At 34.7% G+C, this 27,288-nt stretch overlaps 3 protein-coding genes across 7 annotated transcripts in view; 1 reads left to right on the top strand and 2 right to left on the bottom strand.

The window, feature by feature from the left end:
• Window positions 1-26,164, top strand: Kal1 (anosmin-1 Kallmann syndrome 1). Its single transcript, XM_069131456.1, has 8 exons — window positions 1-619; window positions 6,419-6,543; window positions 14,178-14,370; window positions 16,103-16,432; window positions 22,908-23,104; window positions 23,546-23,690; window positions 23,792-24,009; window positions 24,948-26,164. The coding sequence occupies exons 1-8, from the start codon at window positions 478-480 to the stop codon at window positions 25,179-25,181; spliced, it is 1,584 nt and encodes a 527-aa protein (XP_068987557.1). The 5' UTR covers window positions 1-477; the 3' UTR covers window positions 25,182-26,164.
• LOC138189407 (odorant receptor 85f-like) lies at window positions 17,348-22,593 on the bottom strand. Its single transcript, XM_069131464.1, has 5 exons — window positions 21,171-22,593; window positions 19,605-19,704; window positions 19,393-19,497; window positions 18,167-18,322; window positions 17,348-17,613 (listed from the first exon to the last, which is right to left on the bottom strand). The coding sequence occupies exons 1-5, from the start codon at window positions 21,953-21,955 to the stop codon at window positions 17,557-17,559; spliced, it is 1,203 nt and encodes a 400-aa protein (XP_068987565.1). The 5' UTR covers window positions 21,956-22,593; the 3' UTR covers window positions 17,348-17,556.
• LOC138189406 (carbonic anhydrase 6) overlaps window positions 25,330-27,288 on the bottom strand; it is an 18,643-nt gene continuing 16,684 nt past the window's right edge. For all 5 annotated transcript variants that reach the window (XM_069131463.1, XM_069131462.1, XM_069131459.1 and 2 more), the window contains 2 exons: window positions 26,860-27,093; window positions 25,330-26,506 (listed from right to left, as the gene is read on the bottom strand). In XM_069131463.1, the coding sequence (XP_068987564.1) occupies window positions 26,318-26,506; window positions 26,860-27,093 (423 nt within the window). In that variant the 3' untranslated portion in view covers window positions 25,330-26,317. The remainder of the gene's footprint in view (window positions 26,507-26,859; window positions 27,094-27,288) is intronic.

The raw sequence follows: 27,288 nt of genomic DNA, 5'->3' as shown, positions 1-27,288 counted from the left end.
AAAAGACGAAGGTGAGTAATCGAAACGCGAGTGATATTGAACGAAAGACTCGAAGCAGGAAGAAAGAGAGAAAGAAAGAGGGAGGGGGAAGAAGAGAAAGAGAGAGAGAGAGAGAGAGAGAGAGAGAGAGAGAGAGAGAGAGAAAGAGAAGGAGAGAGAAAAAAAGGGAGTGAGACCGAAAGAGAGGCTTGTATTCGCCACTGGCAGGACCCTTTCCAAAGTTAATGATTCGATCATTGCGACGGGTGGTAGCAGGGTGGTGGAAACGAATGGCGTGGGTCGAAGTAGTAGGAGAAGTGCCAGAGAAGTGCAGGAGAGGATCAGACCGCGCAAGAAAGTAAGCCCGATCTCAGTTCGAACGGTTCACCGCGATCGGCTCACTCCGTCTTTGGTTTTACCGGTTCGCTGCGCGCTACTCGATCGCACACGAAGATCCTTCCGGTACTTTGTTGACCGACCAACGACGTCTCCGTGGATATGCCGCTCCGCTTCCGGCGCTTCTGCCCGCTGCCTCTTGCAACGCACGGAAGTCCTTTGACACCCCTGATGCACGTAGCTGGAGGCTCGAGTTACGCTGTAAAATCACGCGTTGACTTCGCGTTGCCAACTATTTTAAAACGTACGTATGTCAAATGACTGTTAGGTCTCTGCTACTACAATAGGCTTTTTCGACTCTCTCACCATTGTCTGGCTCATCTTCGAACAATACGAAGATCTTCGTTGTATATTTTAGAGATCCTTTCGTGCGTTTCATCTTCGAATGTTGCAATATGCCGTGGCGGTAAGAAACGAGTTTAAAATTGTTAAAAAACAGTCCTCTATTCTGTGCTATATGTTACATTTATTCGTTGCTCTTGCCAAATGTAGGTCCATTTTGTAGAATTATAACAGCGTATGTAAGAGTTAAAATTTTAGCTTGCGATTAAGTAGCAGTTAGGAATCATGTTTGAGAATATCGGTGAAAATTTCGGCGATTTGTTTGATGACTACTAATAGTAAATTTTTATATGCGACGTTTGAAGCGGTAAATACAGTTACTCGGATTTATTTTAATCCATCGAGGGACAAGCAGTGAGAGAATTTGCAAAAGTTGCACACAAGCAACAGTGTTGAAAGACACGTTGAAATAGAATTGTTTTATCAAGGTGGGAAAAATATGCGAGTTCATTCCGCGAATTAAAGACACGAACAGAAGATTCTACAAGTTCGTAGAAATTGCGGAGAAACAGAATTCTATAAAATAGATGTAGGAAGAAATAGTGATTGAAACAGGTATTAAGCGTATAGTTAGAATTTCCTTTCGTAATCACAGCTTAAAATGTAAGTATTTAAAAAACCAAATTTGATGATGTAAATTGACTAAGAAAAATTGCAAATGAAACGTTACTTCAAAGTAAAACAAAATAAAGATATTTAAATCGTACTGTTGTAAAAATCCTAGCAATTTGTTTGAAGTTAACCTATATAAACAGTAAATTTTCATATGTTATGGCTGAAGTGACAAACACACACGGTAATTTCGCATTTATTTTCAAGTAAATTATCAAAATGAAAATATTTAGGTTTTTCTTAGAACCTTTTCTATTATTACTTAATTATTATTCTGTTTTATATACAGAAGAGACATTTAAAGATGTTATAAGGAGATCTATATCTGTTGCATATTGTTTGCATGTGGCTTATATCGAGTAATTTTATAATGCAACTCGGAAGGTTACTGGAAAATATGATTATTGGTTTCATGCAATTCTGCTGATAAAATATGTAAAATTCAACACCCATGCAAAATTTTCTTATTAAGAATCGAAATATAAGAATCTATAAAATTTCACCATTGGATATACCAACTTGGAATATCTCGCTCTATACTGTTTTACTGTTCGATGTGATTACGCAATGTGCGTCTCATTGAAATAATGTAATTAAATTTCATTCAATTTCTTTGTATAATACATCAGAAGAAAAATATATAGGTATATTGACAAAAGAAAATTGTTTAGTAAAAAACTGAAACTTCTTCTTTATACACAGATCATTTGTGTAGTGAAACATTAATTAACGATAATTTTACAAAATGGTAGTGCGGTATATATATATATATATATATATATAATATAAATATACCTATATATTGCTTAATTGTCAAACTTATTTGCAATTTCTATATATGAGGCATGTTGAAGTAATTACTTCAAGAAAAACTCTACAACTTTTCTTTTGTATATCGGTGACCTGAAAACCGCTGTTACGAAGAGAATAGAATTTAGGGAAACAAAAAGAAAATTCGGAATAAGCAGAGGTCCGTATTATTGTGCCCTTGAATATAAATTTTGTTTTGGATTACAAGATCTAGAAACAAAAGAGCTATAAGTAGATTTCTATTGTTGTTTCTTGTAACCTTCAGCTTGAGCTACACACAGAGGTTAACTTTTTGGTAATGTCCTTTGCTATAAATATATGAACGTGTTCCCTACCTTCTTCCTATTGTATTGTAACGCTGTTATAGTGAGGATCTGGTTCAGCATACACTATACCTGTACTTGTACCTATACTTATTTCGATATATTATTCTATTAGAAATTCATCCATTCGTTCCTCTATCAGTCAATCTCAATAAAGCACACAAATGGTTTGAAGATCAATTTGTAAAACGAATTTCGTGTGTGTGTATAAGGTATCGGATTAATATGAAACAATCATAAGCATTTATGTAAAATAGAAGTATTTCAGAAATACGAGGAATCCATTTAATTTCTTTCTTTATTTGGCTATCGCGAACCACAGTGTAGCTGTACCACGATAATTGAACCGGTTTTTTAAAATACCTCTTACCTACTTCTTTAGTGATTTTAAACGATTGAAGTTACACAAATGAGCTCGTTAAGATACAAAGGATTCTTTTACCAGCTTTTTCCCCGACTGAAATCACAATACGTACAAGCTATTTTACGATATTTATGTAATATTAATAAAAGGGAAGTAAATATTTCTCGGAGATTGAATGTGATAGCGATCGTATGGAGACGTGTGAAACTAAATTGGATTTTAATTAAGAAAAGCAGCATGGCAACGATATTAAATATGTGATAAGTAGAAGGGAGATTTTTATGCATTTGTGGGCAACTTGAAGGTGTGAAAATGAACATAATGTACACAGGGTATCTGGTAACTGGTAATACAAACAGCCAAGTGGTAATTCTACGTGAAAAAATAGATGGAAAAGGAAGAATAAAATTTCTTCGTTTGAGACTTCGCATACATGTACGTATACATGTACATACTTGATTTCCAGGCTTTATTTTTTCGAAAACCAAGCCTTCAACGAACAAATTTTATTCTTTCTTTTCCATTTATTTTTTTTTTTTTTTCATGCGGAATCATCCCCCGATAGTTTGTACTACCAGTTAACAGACACCCCGTATCTATAGATATACAGAGTGTCTCGCGACTCGTGGACAATCGACTTATTCTACACGTAGAAGTGAGTCGAAAGAGAAAGAATAAAACTTTTTTATATCACGTCCCGTTATTAAGATCGGGTTTGAAAATTTGGCAAGTACATATGGTTAAACTTGGCTAATTGCAGAGTGAACAGGCGTAAATGATCGGCAGGAGATTAAACTACATGTGAAAATAAGCGAGAAATGTTGAATAAAGTTTTGTTTATACGATGGTTTGTTTTTAAAGAGGATAAATTTGAAAATGTATCATGCATTAGAATTAGTCTTTAACTGAAGATGTTCAAATTTAATTTTCTTGAAAACCAGGCCTTAAACGGAAATAATACGGAATTTTAATTAAACTTTGCCGGCACTTAGCCAAGTTTGTCTACTTGACAGATTTTCAAACTCGATCTTCTCGAAAACGAGGCCACGGATTGTTCGTCCGAAAGAATTGTATTCTTTCTTTTTGGCTTATTTTTTATTGTCGAATCATCTCCATGTCGATTGTCCTCGCGTCGCGGGACACCCTGTGTATATATGATTGATTATAAATTATAATCACAAGAAAAAATAAGAAAAACGAAGTTAAAGGGAGATTTAGTTGTTTGTACACAAAATTGACGAGGATGAAAAATCCCAATAGACAATTCAATAAAATGAATATCGGAGCAACTGATATACCAGCTTGATATTAGATTGACATTAATCCTGTTGTCCTCTTCGCTTGCACGTGATCCTAAATGCATGTTATATTTCAACAGATATCATTAAAATATACATAATTTCGATTGAAATTTCTTTTTCTTTTTCTTTTTTTTTTTTTTTTTTTTTTGAGTGTATTCTACCCTTTCTACGAATAAAATAGTTCAAGAACAGAGAAGACATCCGAAGAGATACAAACGCGAAGAAGAAGCGAGAAGGACAAGCAGAGTTGAAGATGCGTTGAAGTATTTAGGATGAATACGCGGATGAAATTTGGACGAACGATTTCTATAATTGAACGACGCAATTACACACACAGAACACATCGATGAAACTCTGATCACGTACTTGGTAACAGAGGTCCAACTATATGCGTGATTAATATGCCGACACTTCGCTACATGGACTTGGTATTTGCACGGCAAATCCGAACGATTTGCGTATTTAGTAGCGAAAGCCGAGTCACTAAAGTAGAAACATCCATCTGTTTATACAAAATGTCGCGCTACACTGTCAGCAATTTGTGCACTTAAGAATACGTTAGAATTTTGTAAATACAAATCGCGTACTTTCGTCAACTGTTTGCGATCATTAACTGCGGATTTTTATGCAAATTCGTATTTTCGTAAACCTAATCAAGCGGATAGAATTTAAATAGAAATTTACTTCATCCACTGAATATTATAAGTACTGTACTTTGAATATTTCGTGTAATTTCACATGCCATGCGCATCTTTGCAATTTTAAATTTCCTACAAATGCATAAAATTCTGTCGAAATTGTATCCAGCAATCGTTATGCCGAAATTAATATGTATATATATCGCATACACATGCATACTTGTACGCTATTCACACGGCTTTTAACTACGGAACATTCAAAGTAGATATTATCGAGTAAGATATATTTAAATTTCCTTTAGCAATTTATGTTTTGTTTCATTAATAAAGGAATAGAACAGAAAGTATAGAACATTGTTTCTTTTATTTAATTAAAATTATAATTAAAGCATTGTACTGAAAGTTATAAAGTATGTAAATATAGTCGTAAATAATTATATCTCGTCATCTTCGTCGTCTTTAATAAATTCACAAAATTCTACTTACGGTATATTTATACACACACACACACACGGTATACATATGTTATACGTACATGTGTATATGCATATGTATTTGGGTTTTAAAATTGATTTTCTCAAAAACGAAGCCTTAAATGAAAAAATATTATTCTTTCTTTCCTGCTCATCTTTTCATGTAGAATCACCCTCTATTCGTTTGTACCATCAGTTACCAAACAGCTTAGTGTTGATAGTATCGATCGTTTTATCTCCTCCGTATATTTCGATTTTGTCTGTGTTGTTGATAGTTTTCAGCTTCGTGTAAGTTATTTTTTCGTAATCTATGATTGGTCGTTTACAAGCTGATTTACAAGTAACATATTTATATCTTTCCCATTATTAATTGAGCCATTCACAGGATAAAGTGGTTAATTTCACTTTGGAAATTTTTCAAATTTTGATGCCAAAGCACTTACTTTATTTGTCGATACGTACCAATGTCTGATATAATTTCATCAATTTTTTATATTTTTTGTTTCGCAGAATTAACCGATTTAGCAAAGAACCGACTCAATTGTTTGTACAACACGCGTAACATATTAAATATTCATAAGTTCGTATCAGTCTGTTAATTAACTTACAGCACTTCGTTCGATAGCTATTTTGACGATGATCTGTATTTGATTGTATCGTCTTTGTCCAGAAAAATCAAAATTGCAGTATCAGGAAGCGTCTCTGGCTATAAAAAGAATATGATAATCAGACTATAGATTTTTACGTAATTGTAAGAGACTTAAGGATAAATTTAACAGACTATTCGGAATATATTGTTACTGTTCAAACGGAATGTCCCGCAGCATCGAGGGTTTCGCAAGTCCTTCGAAAGGTAAATCCTGCCAAGATCGGATTCTTTTAACCGTATCGATGAAAAATTGCGGCATAAAATAATTATAATAATTATTATTAAAATAATAAAATTCTCGCAGTCTAAAGATAATAGCTGTTCACATTTCTTTCGTCTATATTGCCAGTGTATAATATGTCATGTTTGGAAAGTGTATTGACTTACTGGTATTCGTATCGGTATCAACCTTTTGAAAAAAAGTAAATGTAATTCGATTCGTCTTAAGCTCATCGCGTTTTGTTTCATCGAAGTTGAAATTTACTTCACTCGCCACCATGTTATTCAATATTGGCGTTAATTTTTTCGCAGAATGGTGGCTTTGGTGGTTACTTTTACCAGGATGTTTCGCATCTTGGACCAAGTACATCGAAGAGTACGACACTATCAGAGTTGCTAGATGCGATGTTCGTTGCGGTGGCAATTATCCTGACGAAGTAAGTACTCCAACGTGAGTAAATACTTTCTATACATCAAAGTTACTGCTAATTTACCACTGCTAATACTAATATTCTCACTATTAATACTATTTAATACTCTGAACATTTCCTCGAACACCGCTAATACTACACGTATCTGTATGCAATGGCGAATAATTTGAAGAGCAACTTGTCGGGTTCTGGAAAGCTTATGCGATCAATTGCCAAAAGCAGAACGAAATATTTGTATATTTTAAAGCCTATTAAAATTTGAAGTTGTATCGAAGAAACAGGACTGTGGTATACAATTCAGATTGTATACCAATTCAGACATATTTACAGAGATATTCAAGCATCCATTGATACTTTATTTATTTCTCTGTATTTGTTACTCATAGAATTTGCTTGTTCCAATCGAGTCTGATGGCTTAAATCTTTTCAGCCTTCCAAACATTTGATTCTTGTTCGGTAGATTCGACGACGATGATAGAATAAGTTTTTAATCTGACAGCACGTGGAAATCTCCGACGGTTCTTTTTATCAATCGTCTATCAACATCAACTGGCTGTCGATCGTACGATCGATCGAAGATGTGAAAGTACCGTGGATGTCGGGCCGCATTGTCCGCGTATGTTGACATCGTTTGATTCTTCCGTCCTACGTACGGGCAGTGTAATTGAATTATTCTATACTAACAGGACCACGTGGCGACGGTACCTATATCCATGTAAGATACTTCACGTCTCTTCTATAAGGTTCAATCACGGCCGAATCTGAAGTATCAAGCGTTTGAGTTAATGCATAACGTAATACAAATACGTACAGTAGCTGATGAAAGTGTTGAAACATTTAGCACAGTTTATGAATGTATTTTACGTATTGCACGAAACTTTTTGAAATTTTAATGGCACTGTAATCAGACACGATTATCCTGACTGCAATAGCAACATTTGAAGTTTAACTAGTAAATAACTGTATTGGCTTGTAATCAAACATTCAACGTCATGCATTATAGTCACAATTTTAAAATATTGTGCGATATATGAATGAAATTTTTTAAAGGATTGACATTGCTATCGATTTTCGTAATAAAGTCCGGCACAGCTGGTCAATGGCCCCAGATTATCCTCGCGGCGTAAGGATACATCCGCTCCTACATTACTTGCAAAAAGTAGGCCAATAAGTACGCTGACCAGTTCCTTCGATCGTTCGAATAATGTATATCCCTGTTACGGCAGCAAAATGCACGGCAGTCCTTTGGGGTCACAGTGAATTTATAGACCTATAATTATAAGACATATAATTATGCAAACAATATAATATAAAATTGCACAACGTTGCCAAAATTGCTTTAATATCAAACCCGAGTCAATGATGTGATAATCATCTGCAGTACTGTATAAATAAAAAAGAAAGATCCATGGTTTGTGGGTTGGGCTAAATAATGACAGGCCGCCGCGACCGGCGAAGCTAGCGTAAAGTAGTTTTCGATGCATAGATTGATGTATGGAACGTTGTATTCTAATTCATTTGGTAAAAAATGTATCTACCGTCATTGACAAATTCTTTACGGAACGAACGTTTTTAAGGTAAATTGTAAAGTAAATCGTTAAATAATACACGTAGTATTAAACGTAAGTTGCTTGATGATTTGAAATACAAGGCGAAACTACGACTATACGTATAAGAAAAAGTTGCTCAAAATGTTAACCTTAACAATTTACTACAAGGCCATCGAAATGAACGAGGTGTCCTCCGTTTTGCATAACTGGCGAAAAATTTATTTAAGAAACCGCATCTCTTCTTTATGGGTTCGTTACCGTTCGACGTAACTTCCGCAGCACCATGAAAATATTTTATAGCGGAACCTATAATTATGCGAACAATGCAACAGAATTAGAAATAGAAAACAATGCAGAATTGCACAATATCGTGAAAATTCATGATAATTATGTAGGAGGTATACTTAATCGATCTCAATGACGTTGATATACCTATGTCGTCAAGATCAGTGTTCTAAGTAATTCCAAATATACAAAGATATGTAACATTAGACATGAAAATTGAGATTGAAGTAAAGACTTGTCTAATACGCGAGCCGCTTATTTGATAGTACAAGAACCACTCTGGCCTGTTGTAAATTTCAATTGGTTTGAATAATATTATACAAAATTATCTGTTAGATACGAAGCGCTCAAATCTGAAGCCATTCCATTCCCATCTTCCGTCTTCGTTCACTTTTACTCTCAGCTTTCACCCTCTTCGCCTTACATTCTAACGTATCTTTTTCAGTCCCAAAGTGCCCTCAATTAGCGATAGACTCAAATATTATGTTCTAAATAGAAAGATCGATGAAGTAGGATCATAGTAAGTATAGTTCTATTGTCTCTTTATCTTAATGTCATTTTATGATTAAATATATATCTGCTTTTTATTCATTTTTGCCTGCCGGCTATAAAACGAGATTGATCTACATGGATTTCTCATTCTCACAGTCATTCAAGCTCGACATACACTAGGTTGTTACATATATATTTCAACTTACTCTTAATTATGTTTTAGTTACTCTATACTTAATTATTTAAATGTAATCTGATATTTCCATTGCGCATACTTTCTTTGGCTTTGCCATGTGTCTGTCTCCTCTATTCGCTTTTCCTCTCTCCCCCACCCACTCTCATACACTCCTTCTTTCTTTCTAATTTCGTTAACCATTCTTTCATCTTTTCTTCGTCCCAACAATTTCCTCTAATGTTATTCTTCTGTCCTCGATTCCTCCACATTCTTCCACCCAGTGTTTCAGTGTTCCCAATCCTCCTTCGCATAAAACACACCACCTCCGTTCTTTTACCGTACAATATCTATTTGCCTCTCCTATACTTTTGCACCTAATCTTAGCAATTAGTTTCTGACTCCCTTGTCCCCTTTTTCTAAATAATCTGATAATCTACCCATTCTACGATATTTATATTTCCCATTATAACTCCATCTCTGAATCTAATTATATCGCATTCGTAGTTGCACCTGCCTATCCCTTGCCGCCAACAGGCAACATTTCAATATAACGACATAGTCGCAGAAAACTTTGTTCGCAGTTTTGTGAAAGCTAAGGATACGACTACTTGGAGAAAGGATATTTTGATGTCTTCGATATATACGCAAAGTACATAGAATACCTGATATCGAAAAATATATAAAATATCTAAAGTATAGTTGCAGATAGTGCAAGTAAGGTATAGTACGGCTCGCGTGTAACCGAGATTCAGTGACAAGCAGTTATTGTATCTAGTTGAAGCTCTCCTTCTATTTGCCGCGTTCAACTGATGATCAGATTATACAGTCTTGTTGCGGAAGAGAAGAGAAATAGAAAATGAGAATAAGCGAAAGAGCAATCCTCCCGAGTACCAAAGCACGTGGTCGGCATTATGCTATGAATCATCGTTCTAGTGTATGAAGATGTTACATAGTACGCACGGAGTCCTCCGTGGAGGCGAACTGTGTCGTGTTTAAGTTAATGCAATCCCTGGAAACGCTTCGCTCGTACACACCACACGATAGTCTCGTGCATACAGCGTTTAAGCTCAATCCATTTTCCTTGGCGTTTAAGGTACGTGTATATACAATTAATTGAGTTCAGTATGTACCTATAAATCGAACCAAATTCAATATTCAAGGTGCACTTCTTAGGATCCGAATGCTACTAATAAAATAAAAACGATTCGTTCATTCTACAAGGTGTTGGAAAATGATTTATCACGGGTATCGTAACGTTATTCTATACACCTCTTGGCGAAGGTCTGCAAAAGATCTACGAAAAGTTTCTTGTGCAAAAATGTTAAAGTTCCAATTTCGAATTTGTTTTCTTTGCAATGTGTTGCAATTTTGCAGTCGTGTAGCCGGAAAAGACTACTTTGTATGCTGCATCCTAATTTCTCACTAACAATAAGTGTATGTTTCCAATAATTGTCTTGTATCTTCTATGTAAATTATAAAATTGATTTCGAAAATTTTACTATTACATATAATCACGGTAGTCGTGTCTAATAGTGTTAACGAAATTCCAAAAAGTTTCCTGTAATTCGTGTAATTATATTTACTTACGAAAGAATTCTGTGGCAAGTATTCGAGTACTTTTGTGACCCACTGTATTTATATCATCAAGCTGAATTCGTGTCGTTTTTTCAAAGATCTAACTTGAAGTTATTAGACAGTTTAAGTAATTAGTATAAACATTTAACTATTAACTATTTTACTCTTCTTATTAAATCACTTCATATTAAACTGTTATACTTTTTCTTAACGTGACATTTCCTCGTTTTTCTTCAACATCTTTGCATTAATGCTCCTCCTATGAAATTTCTATTTATCCAGATCTATGTACATTATTGTCATAAAGAGCATCCTTATTATCGAAATGATTTTGCATGGTGCGATTATCTAATACTATAATCCGGATCATAAAAGAAACTCCGTTTACGATTGTTTTACCTATTGCGCTTGATCGTCTACACGCATAAACACAATGTGGGGATTAAGAACGATAGAAAAAGTTGCTTGCAGAAATTCGGGTTCTAGTATAGTATTCGCACTGGAAAATATTCGACTAGAATGACACTTTTTAGTGGTTCTCGAGATCACTAAAGCCGGAAGTGGTGTACAAAGTCTCAGCCAACTTGTTGATGCGTGACATGTTCGTGGATTTTGACAATATCCTTTTTAAAATTTGGTGCTCTTAACCCATTGTATGGACCACTTTGCATACATCTGTATCGTGAAGGTTGGGGTTATTTTATATTTTCCGGCTGTCGTGAATCGATCGGTTAGTTCATGATTCTACAGTGAGCGATAAGTAATAAGCAGCAAAATTAACGTTTGGAGCACTGTTAATACGACATCACTTGTCTACCTCGCATACATGATGACGACTGTACGCGGATTTCTACAGTCAAGACCTTCGTCGGCCAAATGTTCATAAGACTGAATTCTCAAAACCGTTCATTTCCATGGCAAATGGCTCTTATATTCGACTTTAGCGATCGAAAATGGCCCCGAAAAGAAACAATCATGACGAAAAATGTGCAGTGCTGATATCTTATTCAAAGTTCAGCTAAACTCGTGGATTCTAAGCTCGAGAAAGAAGTTTCTAAGATAACGCAATCCGGATCTCAGTGAATGCAACCGAAAACCTTCGTAAATGAATAGAGAAAATTTGCATATAAGGTCTTTAACGATTATGGCCGTTTCATGATCCTGTTTCTGATTGCCATCCAGTTAGTCGATGTCGTGCTTCTTGCATTACTTCAGAGACAAAAAGAACGAATTCTAGGACACTTCCCTTTCTCCTGCCACAATATCAAAGGATATTTTAAGAACAGTAAGGAAATGTTCTCCTTACGTAACGCCACAAATGAGATACATACAGTCGGTCACAAAAATCTCTCGATGAAATTACATTACTTCTTAAATGTAAAGCGTTATAATAAAAACCTTAGCTCCACTAAAACTATTTAGACGATTTTTTTTTCTTTATTTAACATCAAGGTTTGGATCATTAGCGACGTGTACCGACGATTAGTGACAGTTAAATGGAATAGTAAAGGCGTTTATTGCTCTGGGTAAATCTGAAAAGATTCTCAACATTCTTTGTATCGTGGAAGAATTCCTTCGGTGATTTGAGAAGGTTGGCCTGATTTCGTGAGGTTTCGGTTTCTTTACAAAAAATCAATATATATTCAAGAGGACATTGGCACATACTGCAGTGGGGAGGGGGGGCGGGGGCGGGGGGTATTCTCTATAGAAGGAATTCGTGAGAAAGTCTCGCGTGGCCAATCTGGATCCTGTATAAAATGACTTGGCTCCTTCTATCGAAGGATCCTCGCACCGCGTCATGGAAGAAGTTCCATGAATTTTGTCGATACGTTAAGACACATAGCGTTAAAACGTTCTAGACGATCTATTCACTTTCATTTTTATCAGGCAAATCGATAACGATTTGCAAATTTTAGCTTGACGATATACAGAAGAGAAGCTGGGATATTTTATCCTGCCGGCGCAATGTGCTGTTTACAGCACTGTTTGCAATGTATTAAGTCATTAAGTGAATGAGCTAGGAAATTACCATAATGACGGCCACTTTCCAGATAACTATTACCAACCGAATACGTGTGTGGATTACGAAACTGAAAATTCATACATTCGTGATAATTTTCGTGACTGAGTTCGCATTAAAAATATTAATATTGTACAATGGCTACAAATAATATTCGCACACACCTTTGCTTCTAATGAGGTATCTTTTAAACAGATTCTATATATTTAATTTCCATAGTATCAAATTAATCGACTTAATTAATCGATATGTAATTATATAATATACAGGATGTGACAGAACATGTGTATATCTAAGCTGATTGTATATCTAACAACAATGAAAAAATATTCATATAAACATACCGTGTATCTGTCTTCGTGTATGAGACACGACGAATTTTCTTTTTTGATTTTGTCTTATCTAATCACCTTTAGAGAAATTGCTGAAAATCACCACCTCGCATTTCAAGGCAAATCTGTAGACGTTTTGCACTTTGAACGATTACTGGTGTTTCCCGAATTTGTTGAAAAGCTTGTTCTATTCTGATTCCTGATGTTTCAACATTTTCGATAAAGTTTGCTCTGTTTGCAAAATTCGTTAGATCTCACGAAGCAAGACAGATAGAGGATATGTTTACAGGAACTTTTTTCATTGTTCTTAGATATACGATCACCTCAGGAAACGAGTTCCATATGTTCTATTACACTCGGTATAATAAGTACAATGGTGTTCAATACGTTTTATATAGACATTGTATAGCAAGGCATTGTATATTAATACACCGCTGACGAGAAACGTGAGAATCGACGATTTTCACTTCACAAACATTGACATATTTTCGAAAAATACGCGGGAACTGCGGCAAAATTTATTTCACAGTATACCGCCAACAATGGGTTAAAAATATACGTAGAATGATTCACCGAAATGAAGATGTTACGTGGCAAAAGGCAAGAAAGAAAGGAATAGGATTTCTTCACAATTATGGAAATTCCTCTTCTTTTGCTAGGCAACGTAAATAGTTTAAGTAAGAAGGCAACGTTCCCGGGAAGGTGTGTCCACAGAAGTCGGATAGCACAAGAGTGACGCATCCTATATCGTCAAAGATAAATTTTTTCCATGATTAGAGGCGTATTTTGATGAAAAGCATATTGCGTAGGCTAGCAAGAAACTTGTTCGAGGAAACATAAAAGAGAGAAATGTTTGAGATTGAAATTGGTTTAAGTGTACGAACTCGACACGTTCAGATATCCGAAACAGTTGGAAAAGAAAAATTTGTTTTTCTTGAAAATGTTACTTGTAGGAAGACCAATATCGGTAAATGTGGAGGTACAATGTTAATTTTAATATAAATAGTATTTTAATATAAATTAATATAAATATATAATTGAAAACGAAACAATTTAACCAGAAAGAGATAGAATCTTCCCTGATATATATATTTAACAATTTTTTATTTATATTACTTTCTCTTTTTTGTATATTTATTTTCTTAAACAAAATATATAATATATTGTACATACATGTGAGTATAACTGTTCGATGTATTGTTTTGTTTTAGTGTATGGAAAATTGCTTGGCATCCAATTACACAAAACCTGGTCACTGTCCTGATAAAGCATCCATGTCACCCTTTGAAGCTGTTTGTTTGATAGCTTGCGTCGATGACTCTCGTTGCCCGGATTTAGCAAAATGTTGCAGACATGATTGCGGTGTCACATGCATGCATCCCGTCGGTTTAGACAATGTAACTGGTACGCATTAGATTTTATTTGTCATTTATAATTAAGGTTTCTTTACACGGACGCAATTTCTCCAATTTACGATATAAAACTATTAATTGTATTAGTGTGATTGTATCTGCAGGCGATGCGCTTGTAACACTGATTTTGCATGCTTTACGAATAACTAATTAATTACGTGCGATTAAATTATTTATATTTATTCGAGATATGAACAATTTACAAGATTTCTTTCAGTAAAGATACCGATACCTACTATTGTATCAATAAATAAACTACTGTTTACACATTCGTAAAAACTCTTCCTGACAATAACTATTCGATAAACGGAGAGTCCCAACTGAAACCTTACTCGACAATGCTTAAGGTGATTACAACGGCATATCAAAAAATTATTGGAAATCGGAGGTGGATGTCTCTTTATGAATGTTTACCAAAGAGAGGAATAAATGCGCTGGTGACTACAAAAATGGTCTAATTCTAAAACTGAAAAAAGTTGAATTTTTAATTTCCTTTATGTTACATCAATCCACATTACAATAATATGCAAGAATTTTTGCATAAAAGACTTAATATTCGACTTAACGCACCTTCTTAGTCACTAACGAAAATATAGAACAAATCTTGTTTTAATTCTTACTTTATAGAAATATCCGAAACTTACTCCGTCTGGCCGGATTAAGACACTTGACGGATTTTCGTTTACATGTTTTCGAAGAAAGGACACCAAAATTGGCATGCCCCCATGTCTACGAATATAATTAACTCGAAGTTTCCGAATGGTTAAAACGATTAATAGATCGTGGATTTTTATGCAAATTCATCTATTTGATAATACAATTGAAAAAATACGACCAGGGTAGAAAATTGTTCTATCTACACAGTATTATAGAAAGCACTATACTTTGGATATTTCATATATCTGCACACAGTACGTGCATTCTGTGCAATTTTACACTTTTAAATTTCCTATAAATGCATAAAAAACTGCAGTCTAGAAATTAGCTGAGCGTAACTCTGCGCTTTATCGAAAGCTAAAACCACCACTTTGCCTAATTATAGTCCGAAGCTTCAAACACATTCCGGTACAAAGGACCACCTTCTCTTCACAAAGGTGTTCCATACAATAGAGATGCATGGGGATGCGTACGTGATGCCATAGAAGCACGCTAATTACAAATTCACTGCATTCGATGAAAACCAATCGACAAGCAGAATTTCGAACGCTGTGCTCGAAAAAATCATTAACACAGATCAGCATTCCAGTCTCTTGAGTTTCGAACTTTTTAAATTATTTCATATCCGACCGAGAATTTTTTTTTCTTTTTTTTTTTTTTACAACATTTAAGACACACAAGCTTTTGCAACAACAGTTTATAAGAGTTTATGACAGTTGATAATAACCAAGTTTAGAACAGTATATTACAGCGTATTTCGACAGCAGTTGACTCAAGTAAGTCATTCGATACAGGCCTTCCTGCAAGACTAAATGTTATGCGGCATTCCCTCATTGAAACACAGTTACTGTCATTAATATTCGAACACAGTACTATCTCTGTATTTGTTGTTTCGTGTAAGAAGAGACGATGTAAATATCGTGTTGCTTATCCTGGAAGAGTTTCAACCATTTATCATAGCTTGAAATTGCAAACGGTGCTCCAAACTTTTCAGCGGGAATTGTACATATTTGCGCACAAACTAAGATAAAATTCACATTTTTGCATTCTTCTTCTTTTTTTTTCAGATTTACCCGTGATACCCAGGAATGTCCAAATCAGGCAACAAAAGAACAACTTAGTTTTTTTGACTTGGTATAATTCTAAGGCACAGCGTATCGATGAGTCTATCGGAATCAAAGGTGTGAGGTATTTGGTGGAGGAACGACATTTACTTGGACCAAGGTACCTGGAATCTAGATCAAGTCCATGGATTGTTCGTCACGTTTCATCCAAGTCACACGCAACGATTCGAGAACGATTAAAGACAGGACACTGGTATCAATTTCGTGTGGCAGCCATCAATGCAAATGGATCCCGAGGATACTCGGAGCCTTCCAAACCTTTTAAAACAAAAGGTAAGCGCTACATTATTCCGAATAGCGTGCGATAAACGATTGCCACATATCTGGAGCAGGACACTTTTCGCGCGAAAAGCGTCACTCGTCGTGTTACAATTGGTTCACGTTTATTGTTAAATGTAGACTTAGCTTTAGAAGGGAATGGCCTCAAAACCACTTAATTCATATTGCATAGTCTCTGCAAACGAATTAGCTCTAACCATCCAGCAATTGCTCCTCGAGGGAACTTGCGATTCTTCCGCGAGAATCCGAGCAATACGCGCAAGTTAGAGAACAAAAAGAATTCATCCAAGGTTTCTCTGCGTTACTCTTATTGCATCCAAAGAACAACGCAAGTACGCACGAAACATGCTTATTCCAGTTTTGAAGCGAGCAGCACGTTGTCCTGATTTAAAATCGGGTCTCTGCAAACTTGTTTCCAGATGGAAATAGTGCGTGAAATTAACTATTACTTGCTATCTCAATTACCAAACTCGATTACTAGCTATCTATAAACACTTATCGTGACAAGGAATCAATTTAACAAGCAGTCATTTAACGAGTTTAGTTGCGGAAAATTTGTCTTTGGTTTCCTGTAACCACTTTAAGTCGCTTCCTTTTTTCGTCGTTCATTCTGAAAAATATCCTGCTTTTACTATACGTTGCAAAAGACATGGAAATCGCGCAGGGAAAAAATCAAAGTGCACACAGCGAACGTTGTTATTCTTCCTACTGAAGTTGATGCAACAACTTTTGTGTCACGACTCGAAATATGATGAAAGATTATCGCGAATGAGTATTTTACGTGTACTTGGTTTTTGCCGATCATTCGTGTTACTTAATGGTTAACAGAAGCGAGAAACTGTTCGCGGTAATCGAATTTGTGAGTACCAGTTATCTTGAAATCGAAATTAAACGAATATCGTAGTTATTGCAGAAATATAATACATTTTTAATTTTGATCTTTATCTTTATGGCCATATTAATTGTTTTATCACATAAAATATAATCATATTCTTCAAACGTTAATATTACATTGTAATTAAATAGATGCTTTATTTACGATGCTATATTTAATTATATCGTAGAGATTAATTAACGATTAAGATATGTTACGTTGCATAACGTTATAATATTCAATTTTAATCAGGTCTTGATTTAAGAAACAATAAGCATACGGAATATGCTTGATTTAGGATCTGGAAAAACAGCGAAAAAACAGTTAAGTAGAGAGTAGTTAATTAAATTATCTATAATTATATATAGATGTCCTGTCTAAAAGTTAGGCCCGGATTAAAAGAGTTCTAGAGGAGGGGAGCTATAGCCATGAGCCTGGTCATTCGAGAATCCTCATTTCCCAAACCATCGAAAAGATTTTCCTAAATACGAATAGAAATTTAAAAACGGCTAACTAATCTTGAAATATAATTTATTGGAAACTAAATTTTATTTCACATTTACGTAAATTTATTTCATCTTAAATGCCTCCCCTCGTCTTTCTACGAAAGGGCCGAACGCTGGGTCCATAGTCCCAGGACCACCAAAAGCTTCGAAGCTTTAGGACCACTGAAGCAAATCGATCAAATTGCGCTATTATACGTTAAAGATAAAAATACAATAACAAAAGAAATTCTATATAAAACAATTTGGCAATTGGTCAATTGATTCGATTTACTTCTGGACGTATTGTATGTAACAGGTAGCATAATTATCAAGTAAAAGTAATTAATATTATTAAGACAGTACACTTACCGACATGAATGACGACAAAGTTAAATCAATGTGTCGAGAGTTAGATAATTTGCACTCTAGTTTGTTGGCAGAAATTATCATAAGAAGTGCACGTTGCAGTGGTACGTCGTGCAAATACCACTTTTCATATATTACATCGTCAGCTACAGCGTTGCTCTAAGAATTTCGAATGGATATTAATACATTGTACAATTATATATGTACATATAACGCACTATTACGTGTAAATACATTAATCTTATTACATAAACTATATTAGGCGTACAAACGAATAATTCGATTTTTTCGCAGATTGAAGATTTATTTTTAAAAAGAGTGAAACAAAATTTTCCACTCAAAATAACCACCATCGTTTTCTATAACTTTAAATCGTATTTCAGGCAGTCGATGAATTCCACTTTGAAAAAATATGCCTTTTGTTACGATGAAATGGTCCAGCTATTTTATATATTTCATCAAATGGTTGAAAGTGACTACGTCGACCGAAACAGGTGTTAGTTTGATGGAGCAATGTCAGCTGAATACACCAGATATTGCGTAACTTCCCATCTGAGACTCGTTGCGATGTCTTTTGCATCAAAAGCAACTTAAGTTAAGTCTGGCGCTATCATACAGCAATCCTATAGGACACCCACCTCTCTTCTTTCTCGATCTTTCCCACTTCGTGTAGGTGATTCGAATGATCTGCTGTATTACCTTTAGCTGCTCCGCAAGCTGTTTTTACGTTTGTATTGAACTCTCAGTCAGTAGTTGCTTTTAAAATCGTCGTGATCGCAGTTTCGTGAGCTTTCAGAGCGTTGCTTGTCGATCAAACAGAAGTGGCCGATTCTCAAACCGTTTAAACCAAAACCTTTTTCCGTTGTCACTTATAAATTGAATTTTTTAATATAATATATATTTTTAGGATTATATTTTTAGAAACTACGCTAAATGAGATGTCGTTTTCGATAGTAAGATGTTAAGAATACGTAGCGACAAAAAGGCGGAGGAACCATTTCATTTTACTGTCAATCTTTTTACGTTTAAACAAAATTTGGCTTATTCATTTGTATACCTGATATTATTAAAATTCATGGATGTATATAAATTGAATGTTTATATATGTGTATATAGCCTTTCTTGTTTATTGCATTGCTATTACTAAAATATATATCTTATTAACCAAGAGAGATTAACCAGCAGAAAACAATATCATCATACTGTTTATACTATTTAAAAAATCTTACCGCGTCGAGTAGCTCTTGAATACAATAGCACAATATATAAAATTGTATCAGCGCACCAATTGTATACAATATAACTAAACATCTTTCGGAAAACATATTAGTACTCTGAAAAAGTAAATAGTTGTTGTCTGTACAAGATAAGCAGTAACGGGAGAAACAGAATTTACTAGGAAACAAAATTCTGTATTAAGAAGTTGGAACATAAAATATACCATTACGAACATAAAACTTAGAAAGCAGAACCGGAAAACGTTGTTTATGTAATGAACTCCGACGTTTAGAAAAAGCAATTTCTTCAACATAACAGCAATCCTACAATAATTACGAAATTTTATTACGACGATAAATGTCATGAAAAGAATGTCACATCTACAAAGTCATGAAAAATTGGAAAATTTCACAAAATTTCATGTACATTATACAAATTCTGTATATTTTTCAAATTATCCATTTTTCATTATTATTGTGTAAATTTCGTACATGTTGAGGCAAGAAAAATGTTTCAATATTTCTTCAAAATACATTATTCAAGACAAATTAATGTATATTTCTCCTGTTGGTATTTTTGTCTATATAAGAATTATGTATGTTTAAAATTTTCATAAATAATCTTTTCAGGTATTCGATATATGTGAAAAGAGCAATATTTTCGTGAATATTTATTCCTAAAGTAAAATTAAAATGTATAGCAAACGCGATTGCCAGATTGCAAACATTTGCCATCAAAACTTGTTAGCGTATCGTTTAAGTCTTAATCGTGTATCATCGTACCACTTCAAATCGAATTATACATATACTACGCCTATATAAAATCAAAGGATATTTAAATTATGTTTTCTCTAATTAAAAAATGTTCAAAGAGTACAAATCTGGTAACTCTTTTGTTTTTTCTTTCGTCTTAATCTTAACAAGCGTGCACATGATCGATATTATTATCAATATATCACGGTTCTCAACGTTATAGGTACAGTCGGACGATCGATGTATGTGCAATATAATATTCTCAATATTATTGAACATCGACGAGAGTGTTCGTTGAAACATATTTTTAATCCGCGTGGAAACACATTTCTCTTCTTAAAAGCCACTTCTGTAGTCTTTCCACTGATAATGTTAAAATAATGGCTTCTTTTAATTAGGCGTCGCTAAACGCTAACTCGAAACGCAATGTATCTTCGATAATGTTGAACGTACAAGGAAAATGCAATTTTTCATCAAGTACTGACAACATTGTATCGACGATATACAGAGATTTTTGCGTAACACGATGTTGAGAACTGCGAAATATTGACAATAGATATTGAACGCTCTGAACGCTCCACTAATTCTAATGACAAACATGGAAGAGCCAATCAATTTTCACAGTGATGAGTTATTAGAATAGAGCGTTTATTTGTTCGAGTGGGAAACGTAAAGAAAAGAACAATACCGTATATGTAACGTAAAATAGTACTGTAAGAAAACGAAAGTGCAAACGCTGTACGACTTCTAACGTGCTAATAACGTTGTACGATTTGCGGCCAACTACCGGCGTCGCTCAGGAATTGTCGTATACACAGCAGTGCACGTAGTTGTTACAAAGCAGTACGCTTTTTACACGCTTTTTACACGCTTTTTACACGCTTTTTACACGCTTTAACGCGACGCTATCGTGTAGGTATTGGTGAAACAAACTTATCGTGTAATAAAAATACTTTTGCGCTTATACCTCTACGAGCTAATACATACTTTCATTTATATATCATGAATATTTATACTGATCACTTTCTTATACTTACTCAACTACAGTTTCGTAATGGCGGGTCAACAGTCTCATTTCCTGGATCATCCGTTCGTTCCTGAAGGAGACATTCTGCCGGGTAATATCGTTGTACGAACCGTTTAAAGTTTCGGGTTTCTGTTCGAATATCGTCGCAAATTTCATTCGAAGATACTTGTACTGAGCCGTCGTTAACAGAATGATGTACATTGTGTAGATATCTAAACTGATCTTTCTGATTAGCGTGTATGTACCGCCGATGATCTGGAAGATGACACCGCCGACGAAAACGCTGAGTGGGAAAGGTTCCTTGGATAGAACGAATGGCACTCGATAATCCGAATAACGGAACTCATTCTTCCGGAAAACTTCGATAAGCGGCAACGATATCCAAAGAGCGAGCGAACCAACACTAGCAACCGTATAAATTTTCAACGGCTTTTCCATTGGTTCCAGTGCGCTAACTATCATATTCCGAAGTATTTTATTGCCCTCGATAAGATGGTTTAATTTTCCAACTAATCCACGTAGTAAATTCTTACGATTATGCATATAAATCATTAGCACGAGCACTTCTATCGCGATCACAAGGTTTACCGTTCCATCCTTCAATGCTTTTTCCCTCGATACAGTCAAAATTCCGACAACACAAGCAATAAAATATGTCACTTCTATTAACCAAATGATGGTCGAGTAGATTTTGAAAAAGATGGGTAATTTCGTTTCTCTGCCCGACATCGGCAAAACATTGGCCGAAAGCGTACTTAAAAAGATGTTGAAAGGATTCAAGTCTCGAAAATCCATTCCGCTGGCTAACTAATTCTTTTCGGTAGTAGGAACAAGAATATATGATACGTAATTAATTTGTAATTATAGATGGGTTCTCTGAGCTGTGTCCTCGTGTATATCTCACTTCATCTTATCATTGTACAGTCATAACAACGACTAACAGACGTAATAACGAGTTATTAGAACGAATTTTTCTTCATAAATTTGTTTCCATAAATTTTCTCTCCCTTTTATTTATGGAAGATTTCTTTACGTTTAATTCGTATAATGTACACTAATGCAAATACGAAACTGTCTTAGATAAATTAATACGTTATAGCTACGTAAAATGTAATACAGATGTTCCATTTGTCACGTGGAACGAATTGAGAGTCGGCTGCAACGAAAATATAAATGTGGTTGATCAAATGTCTAATTTTTTAATAAATCCTTTACTATTAATCTGCTATCGCTTAAAACAATATGTTAATAGTCAACGGTATGCTTTTCATCGATAGAGAGGCTCGCGAATGTTCTATCGGTCTGAAATATTTGATAATACTGCACCTTGTCGTTCCATCGATGATCTGCTTATCCATTTATCATTTTTACCAGTAGCACCATACACTGGCGTGCATAATATATCATGTGCAATTTAAACTTCTTTCGGTTGAACCGTCGATCGTTCGTCATGTAATTACAACTTTCTAGATCTCCCTTCGATTGTCTTTGTATGACAGAAGGTAGTCTTGTATAATTTATAATGCATAAACGTAGTGTATATTTATCATCGAGACATCGGAAACATCGCACAGGTACTTGCCTTTGATGTAGAAATTTATGTATAAATCAACGATATCATAAATTAACAATTACGGAAACATGCAATTAGCTTTCACGAAGTTTTGCGACAGAAAGTAGAGAAGAGAGGGAAGTTTTCTTTGCGGATGTCATATTATAAATTTAAAGGGCAATTTATTACTTTTAGACCCACGGAATCCAAAAGAACCACAAAACTTGACTCTATCCGATGCGCGACTGGTAGATGGAAAACTGCGTATTACCCTAAGATGGAGTAAACCAGCTTCGGATGTGCCGATAACATTTTACAAAGTGTTTTGGAGCCGCCTTGTTCACGGACCGACTAATGATTCCATTCTCGTTTATCATAGAACAGTTCTGAAAGTAAGTTTTACGTAATTACAATACAGAAGTATCATTACACGCTCTATTCTTACCATTCTTTTAACATATGCACCTTTTTTTCCATAATTATACATTGGTTTACAAGTAACTACAAATATCACAAATTATATTCTAGTTTTCACTCTTCTTCCTAGTTGTCTACTTTCAATCTGAAACCTATCGTTATATCTAAAACAATTGTTTCGTAAATGTACGTTGATTTACAAATAACTACAGGATGGTTAACTAACTAACTACAGGATAACAGGGTGTGCGCTTCATAATATGTGGGACCGAATTGAAGAGTAGACAGAAGGCCCAAAAAAACAATGACAAATTCGTTCGTGACATCCTAACTTGGGCCCCGCGTATTATGATACACCCTATATATCTTCGCTATGACTTGCAACGAAAGTGATTTTCTTTTCCTTGCATTTTTAGGACAAAACGTGTTACGAACTGAAAAACTTGGAACTGAGGTGTCAGTACTTCCTTCAAGTGCAAGCTGTTGCACTGTACGGTGGCCGGCGATTGTTGTCGCGAAAAGCCTCGAAAGTTTTCAATAGCACCGATTACATGGCATACGGTAAGATGAAATTCCAGCCTGCTCTTCTTCCATCTGCTACTGGTATTTTTGTCGAGCCTAATAATTGGCATAACAAACGAAGAAGTGCCCTTTCATTGAAGCCGATTTGGGGAGGCGATCTCGCAGATGCGAGCGATACCACGGCGATCTTCATCTACGGCGAATGACTTGTCACTGCGGCGAGGTCAAGGTACGTTTGGTTTGGCCGATGAACCACGATGTAAAGGCGTACAACGTCTCCTGGAGAGAGGCATCCTGCTCGGCTTCGCAGGAAAAACTCATATCCCGTCGGAAGAAAACCTGGTGGAAACTTGTTCAGGTATTATATGTATACACCTCTGTTCTGTAGGTATTAGTATTAGTATTAGTATTAACTAACACTTGCTAGGTCTCTTCACAGAACGTGATAGATTATTTGGAAAATAATTAATCCGCTAGAATTTTGTATTCGTGCAAGATGACGATCCATATCGTGAAATCTATTTAGAAAAATTGTAGGAAAAAGTAACGAATTAACGAGTATGCTTTTCATAAGTGTCTGGACACTTTGATCGATTTGTAGTAACGGTCAATTGGTAATTACAAGCAATACTTAATACTTTCTCATGGAATCACCAGGATATAAATCTTTCGTGTTAAAAAGCATACCACTAATTTATTTCAATATTTACTGCATATACTGATCTACATAGGTATGCATTACATGCATATACATATGTAAGTTATTGTTGTAATGTCGTAAGTCATTCGTAAGAGTTATAAGAACACAATAAATTAGTAATTATACGCATATTCGTGTTCACAGTCATTTGATAGATTTTTATTCGGAAAATTTTAAATCAATTAGAAAAACAAATTTGAATCTGGCTCACGGAATCAATTATGAAATAGAATAAAAATCCAGTGACATCCAGTGATCTTTATTATCGAATAAAACGTAAGAATTCTTTATGTAACAAGGTTACAGGCGAAATAATTACAAGTCTTGATAAGTTCTTGAAAATATCTTCGGTGCATCTTATTTTTCACAAGTGTCCTAACACTTATGAGTAAAAGTATATATATTTACATATATTTATAGTTAAATGTTGTGCGTTACTTTTTCATTTATCTGTTTTTTTTTTTTTTTTAATTATTTCTTTATTCTGTTATTTAATGTTCATAAATTCTGTATCTGCTATACAGATACTACCGATGATCGTAAATACTATATCAATTGGATGCAACTTATGTTGTTTCAAACTTTATTGCTTGCAGACACCGCATCTTGAAATAAAACATCTTCAAAGTGAATGCACATACAACGTAAACGTACGAAATGTATTCAATAATATAAATAATGATGACAATGGTGCCAGTATAGAATTCGTTACCACTGGTTGTTCGAAGGAGTCAGAAGAACAAAAAGACGGCAAGCTCTTACATAATAAAATAATCCAGTGTAAAACCAAGTCGTCAAAGAGAAAACGACATTACGCTACTTATCTTTAGCAAAGTAGTTCCTTGCCATAAGTAAATATATATGATCACTATTTTTCGAAATTACGTATTCAAGTATACAAATAAACTTAATTAGTTCCTTAAATGCTTATGCTATGTACTCTTAATTAACCATAAAGAGGATAACAAATAAAATTGAAATTTTATGATCTTTATATTCTCCGAAAGAAGTATACGTCATAAAACGATTGTGACAGAATATAATCATTAATGGTGAAAGATTAGCCAGTTACCTACGTTATTAATATGTCTACTCTACTCTATGTCTACTCTAGCTGGTTTTTTGTTAAACATAAAATCATTTACAAAGATATACATTATGTACACATGTCGTTTATCACATCACTAATTATATATAACGCGGTTGTATTATTCATTCTCATATGCTCTACACATATAATGACTTGCTTCACTGTCGCGTATATTTGATTTATTGTTGTATGTCACTGAATCTTACTCGTGTACACGTCGAACGCTTACGATATAACTTTGTTACGAATATATTACGTGCATTATACGAAACATTTTGAAATTTCGTCAGCACTATAATGAGACACAATAGTCGTGATTATAATATAGTAAAATATGAAACCATTCCGAAAATCCACGTAAAAGTTACCGTACATTTAGCATTAAATCAGACGGACCATTTTAGAACCAAATCTTGTGTTACTTGCGAACAGTCATGAATCATTATGGAAACGCATAATAGTACTCATACGGACCAGTTTCCTTATATGTTTTTCTACCTCTTAATTCATCTTCCTCCTCCTTCGCTTCATCCGAACTCTCCTTTCCTCTATCTTGCCTCCTCTCATTATTGCTATGTGCGAAGGATGAAGTGCAATCAACGCCCGAAGTGGGTCCCACATGTTCTCTTACGCTCTGTATTCATCGAAAGTTTCTCTAGAAGTGTTTGCTTTCACGAGCTACTGTACTGCATTTATCTCTCTTACAATTATAATCCTTTGATATATCATAACCATAAAAAATATTATCCCATTATTAAGCACGGTATGAGTGAGATGCGACAAAATTTCTCGAATCGCTGAATGTCTGTCAACGATATATCGATCACATTTTATGCGATTAGATAATTCTAAATTCACAGGTGAAGTTAACTGGAATTATTTGAAATATAACAATTTGGTTAGTAAGAGACTAAAGCACACGTTCAGTAAATTGCTGAAATGGGTTGTCGCGGCAGAATATCCATCCAAATGATGATAAACTGTCCTTTCTCCGACACTCTGCGTTGGTCTGTGATTGAAGATCAGTGTTCCGTTGTTTGTTCCAACACTTCTAAAGATGCTTAACTGAAAACCAAGAAAATAAAGTAAAGATTCTACAGGATGTTGCATTTTAATATATACCTATATGCGAATCGCTCGCATGTTTTGTCCTGTGTGTCGCGATAAATTGAAATATACTACATCATAGTATTTAATTCTTGTGAAATATTATATCGTATTTGTGCAATTTTTTCTTACAATGTTATCTGTGTCGTTTACATTCTCTAAACTTTATCAGATCATGAAATTTATCTCGTTTTAATCGTTTTAAAAAATTTAACAACGTGGCTTACCGATCATCACCGTGCCGGTCAACGTGTTAAACGTTCATTGTTAGATATATATAAATAGATCATGAAATCGAGAAATAAATTTACCTGCTGCTCTGATAACGTAAGTTTGTCGGCAAGGATATACCACATGACAATTTCCTGGCATCCAGGAGTAGTTAACGATCCGTCATAATGGTAATACGTCGTATGATTTTTTGGTAAAAAGCGATAAGGAATAATCTTGGTTCCCATCAAAGCCGTAGTTTTTCCGACTGCGTTAGATACTAATTCCACTGCTTCCAAAATTGGCATTATATCCAAATTGTCATCGCTATTTAACTGAAATGATATTTCACATACATACATGTTATGTAAATATCTACACGTCGCATCAATACAATTAATACATACATCTACAATAATAATTGTTCTATAAAGATCTCGAATGCTCGAGTATTAATTAAAATTTTGTTCAAATAAATAGAGCTCGTGTAAACGAAGTTCTGTCGCAACTGCAATATAAATATTTGTCAG

Source organism: Bombus flavifrons, unplaced genomic scaffold (genome assembly GCF_040668555.2).
Source record: "Bombus flavifrons isolate JBK064 unplaced genomic scaffold, iyBomFlav1_principal scaffold0040, whole genome shotgun sequence".
NCBI lineage: Eukaryota > Metazoa > Arthropoda > Insecta > Hymenoptera > Apidae > Bombus > Bombus flavifrons.
This window is presented reverse-complemented; position numbering and strand designations above follow the sequence as displayed.

What these genes read in the sequence shown, in the direction of transcription:
- LOC138189407 (XM_069131464.1), bottom strand. Translation starts at nt 21,955, where the DNA reads ATGGATTTTCGAGACTTGAATCCTTTCAACATCTTTTTAAGTACGCTT. An exon ending in TAAGTTTTATGTTCGTAATG is followed by an intron (nt 19,498 to 19,604) that starts GTATATTTTATG and finishes TTACTTTTTCAG; the next exon opens with AGTACTAATATGTTTTCCGA. An exon ending in CTTTGTCGTCATTCATGTCG is followed by an intron (nt 17,614 to 18,166) that starts GTAAGTGTACTG and finishes CTGTTTTTCCAG; the next exon opens with ATCCTAAATCAAGCATATTC.
- Kal1 (XM_069131456.1), top strand. Translation starts at nt 478, where the DNA reads ATGCCGCTCCGCTTCCGGCGCTTCTGCCCGCTGCCTCTTGCAACGCAC. An exon ending in CGGTTTAGACAATGTAACTG is followed by an intron (nt 14,371 to 16,102) that starts GTACGCATTAGA and finishes TTTTTTTTTCAG; the next exon opens with ATTTACCCGTGATACCCAGG. An exon ending in CCTGGTGGAAACTTGTTCAG is followed by an intron (nt 24,010 to 24,947) that starts GTATTATATGTA and finishes TATTGCTTGCAG; the next exon opens with ACACCGCATCTTGAAATAAA.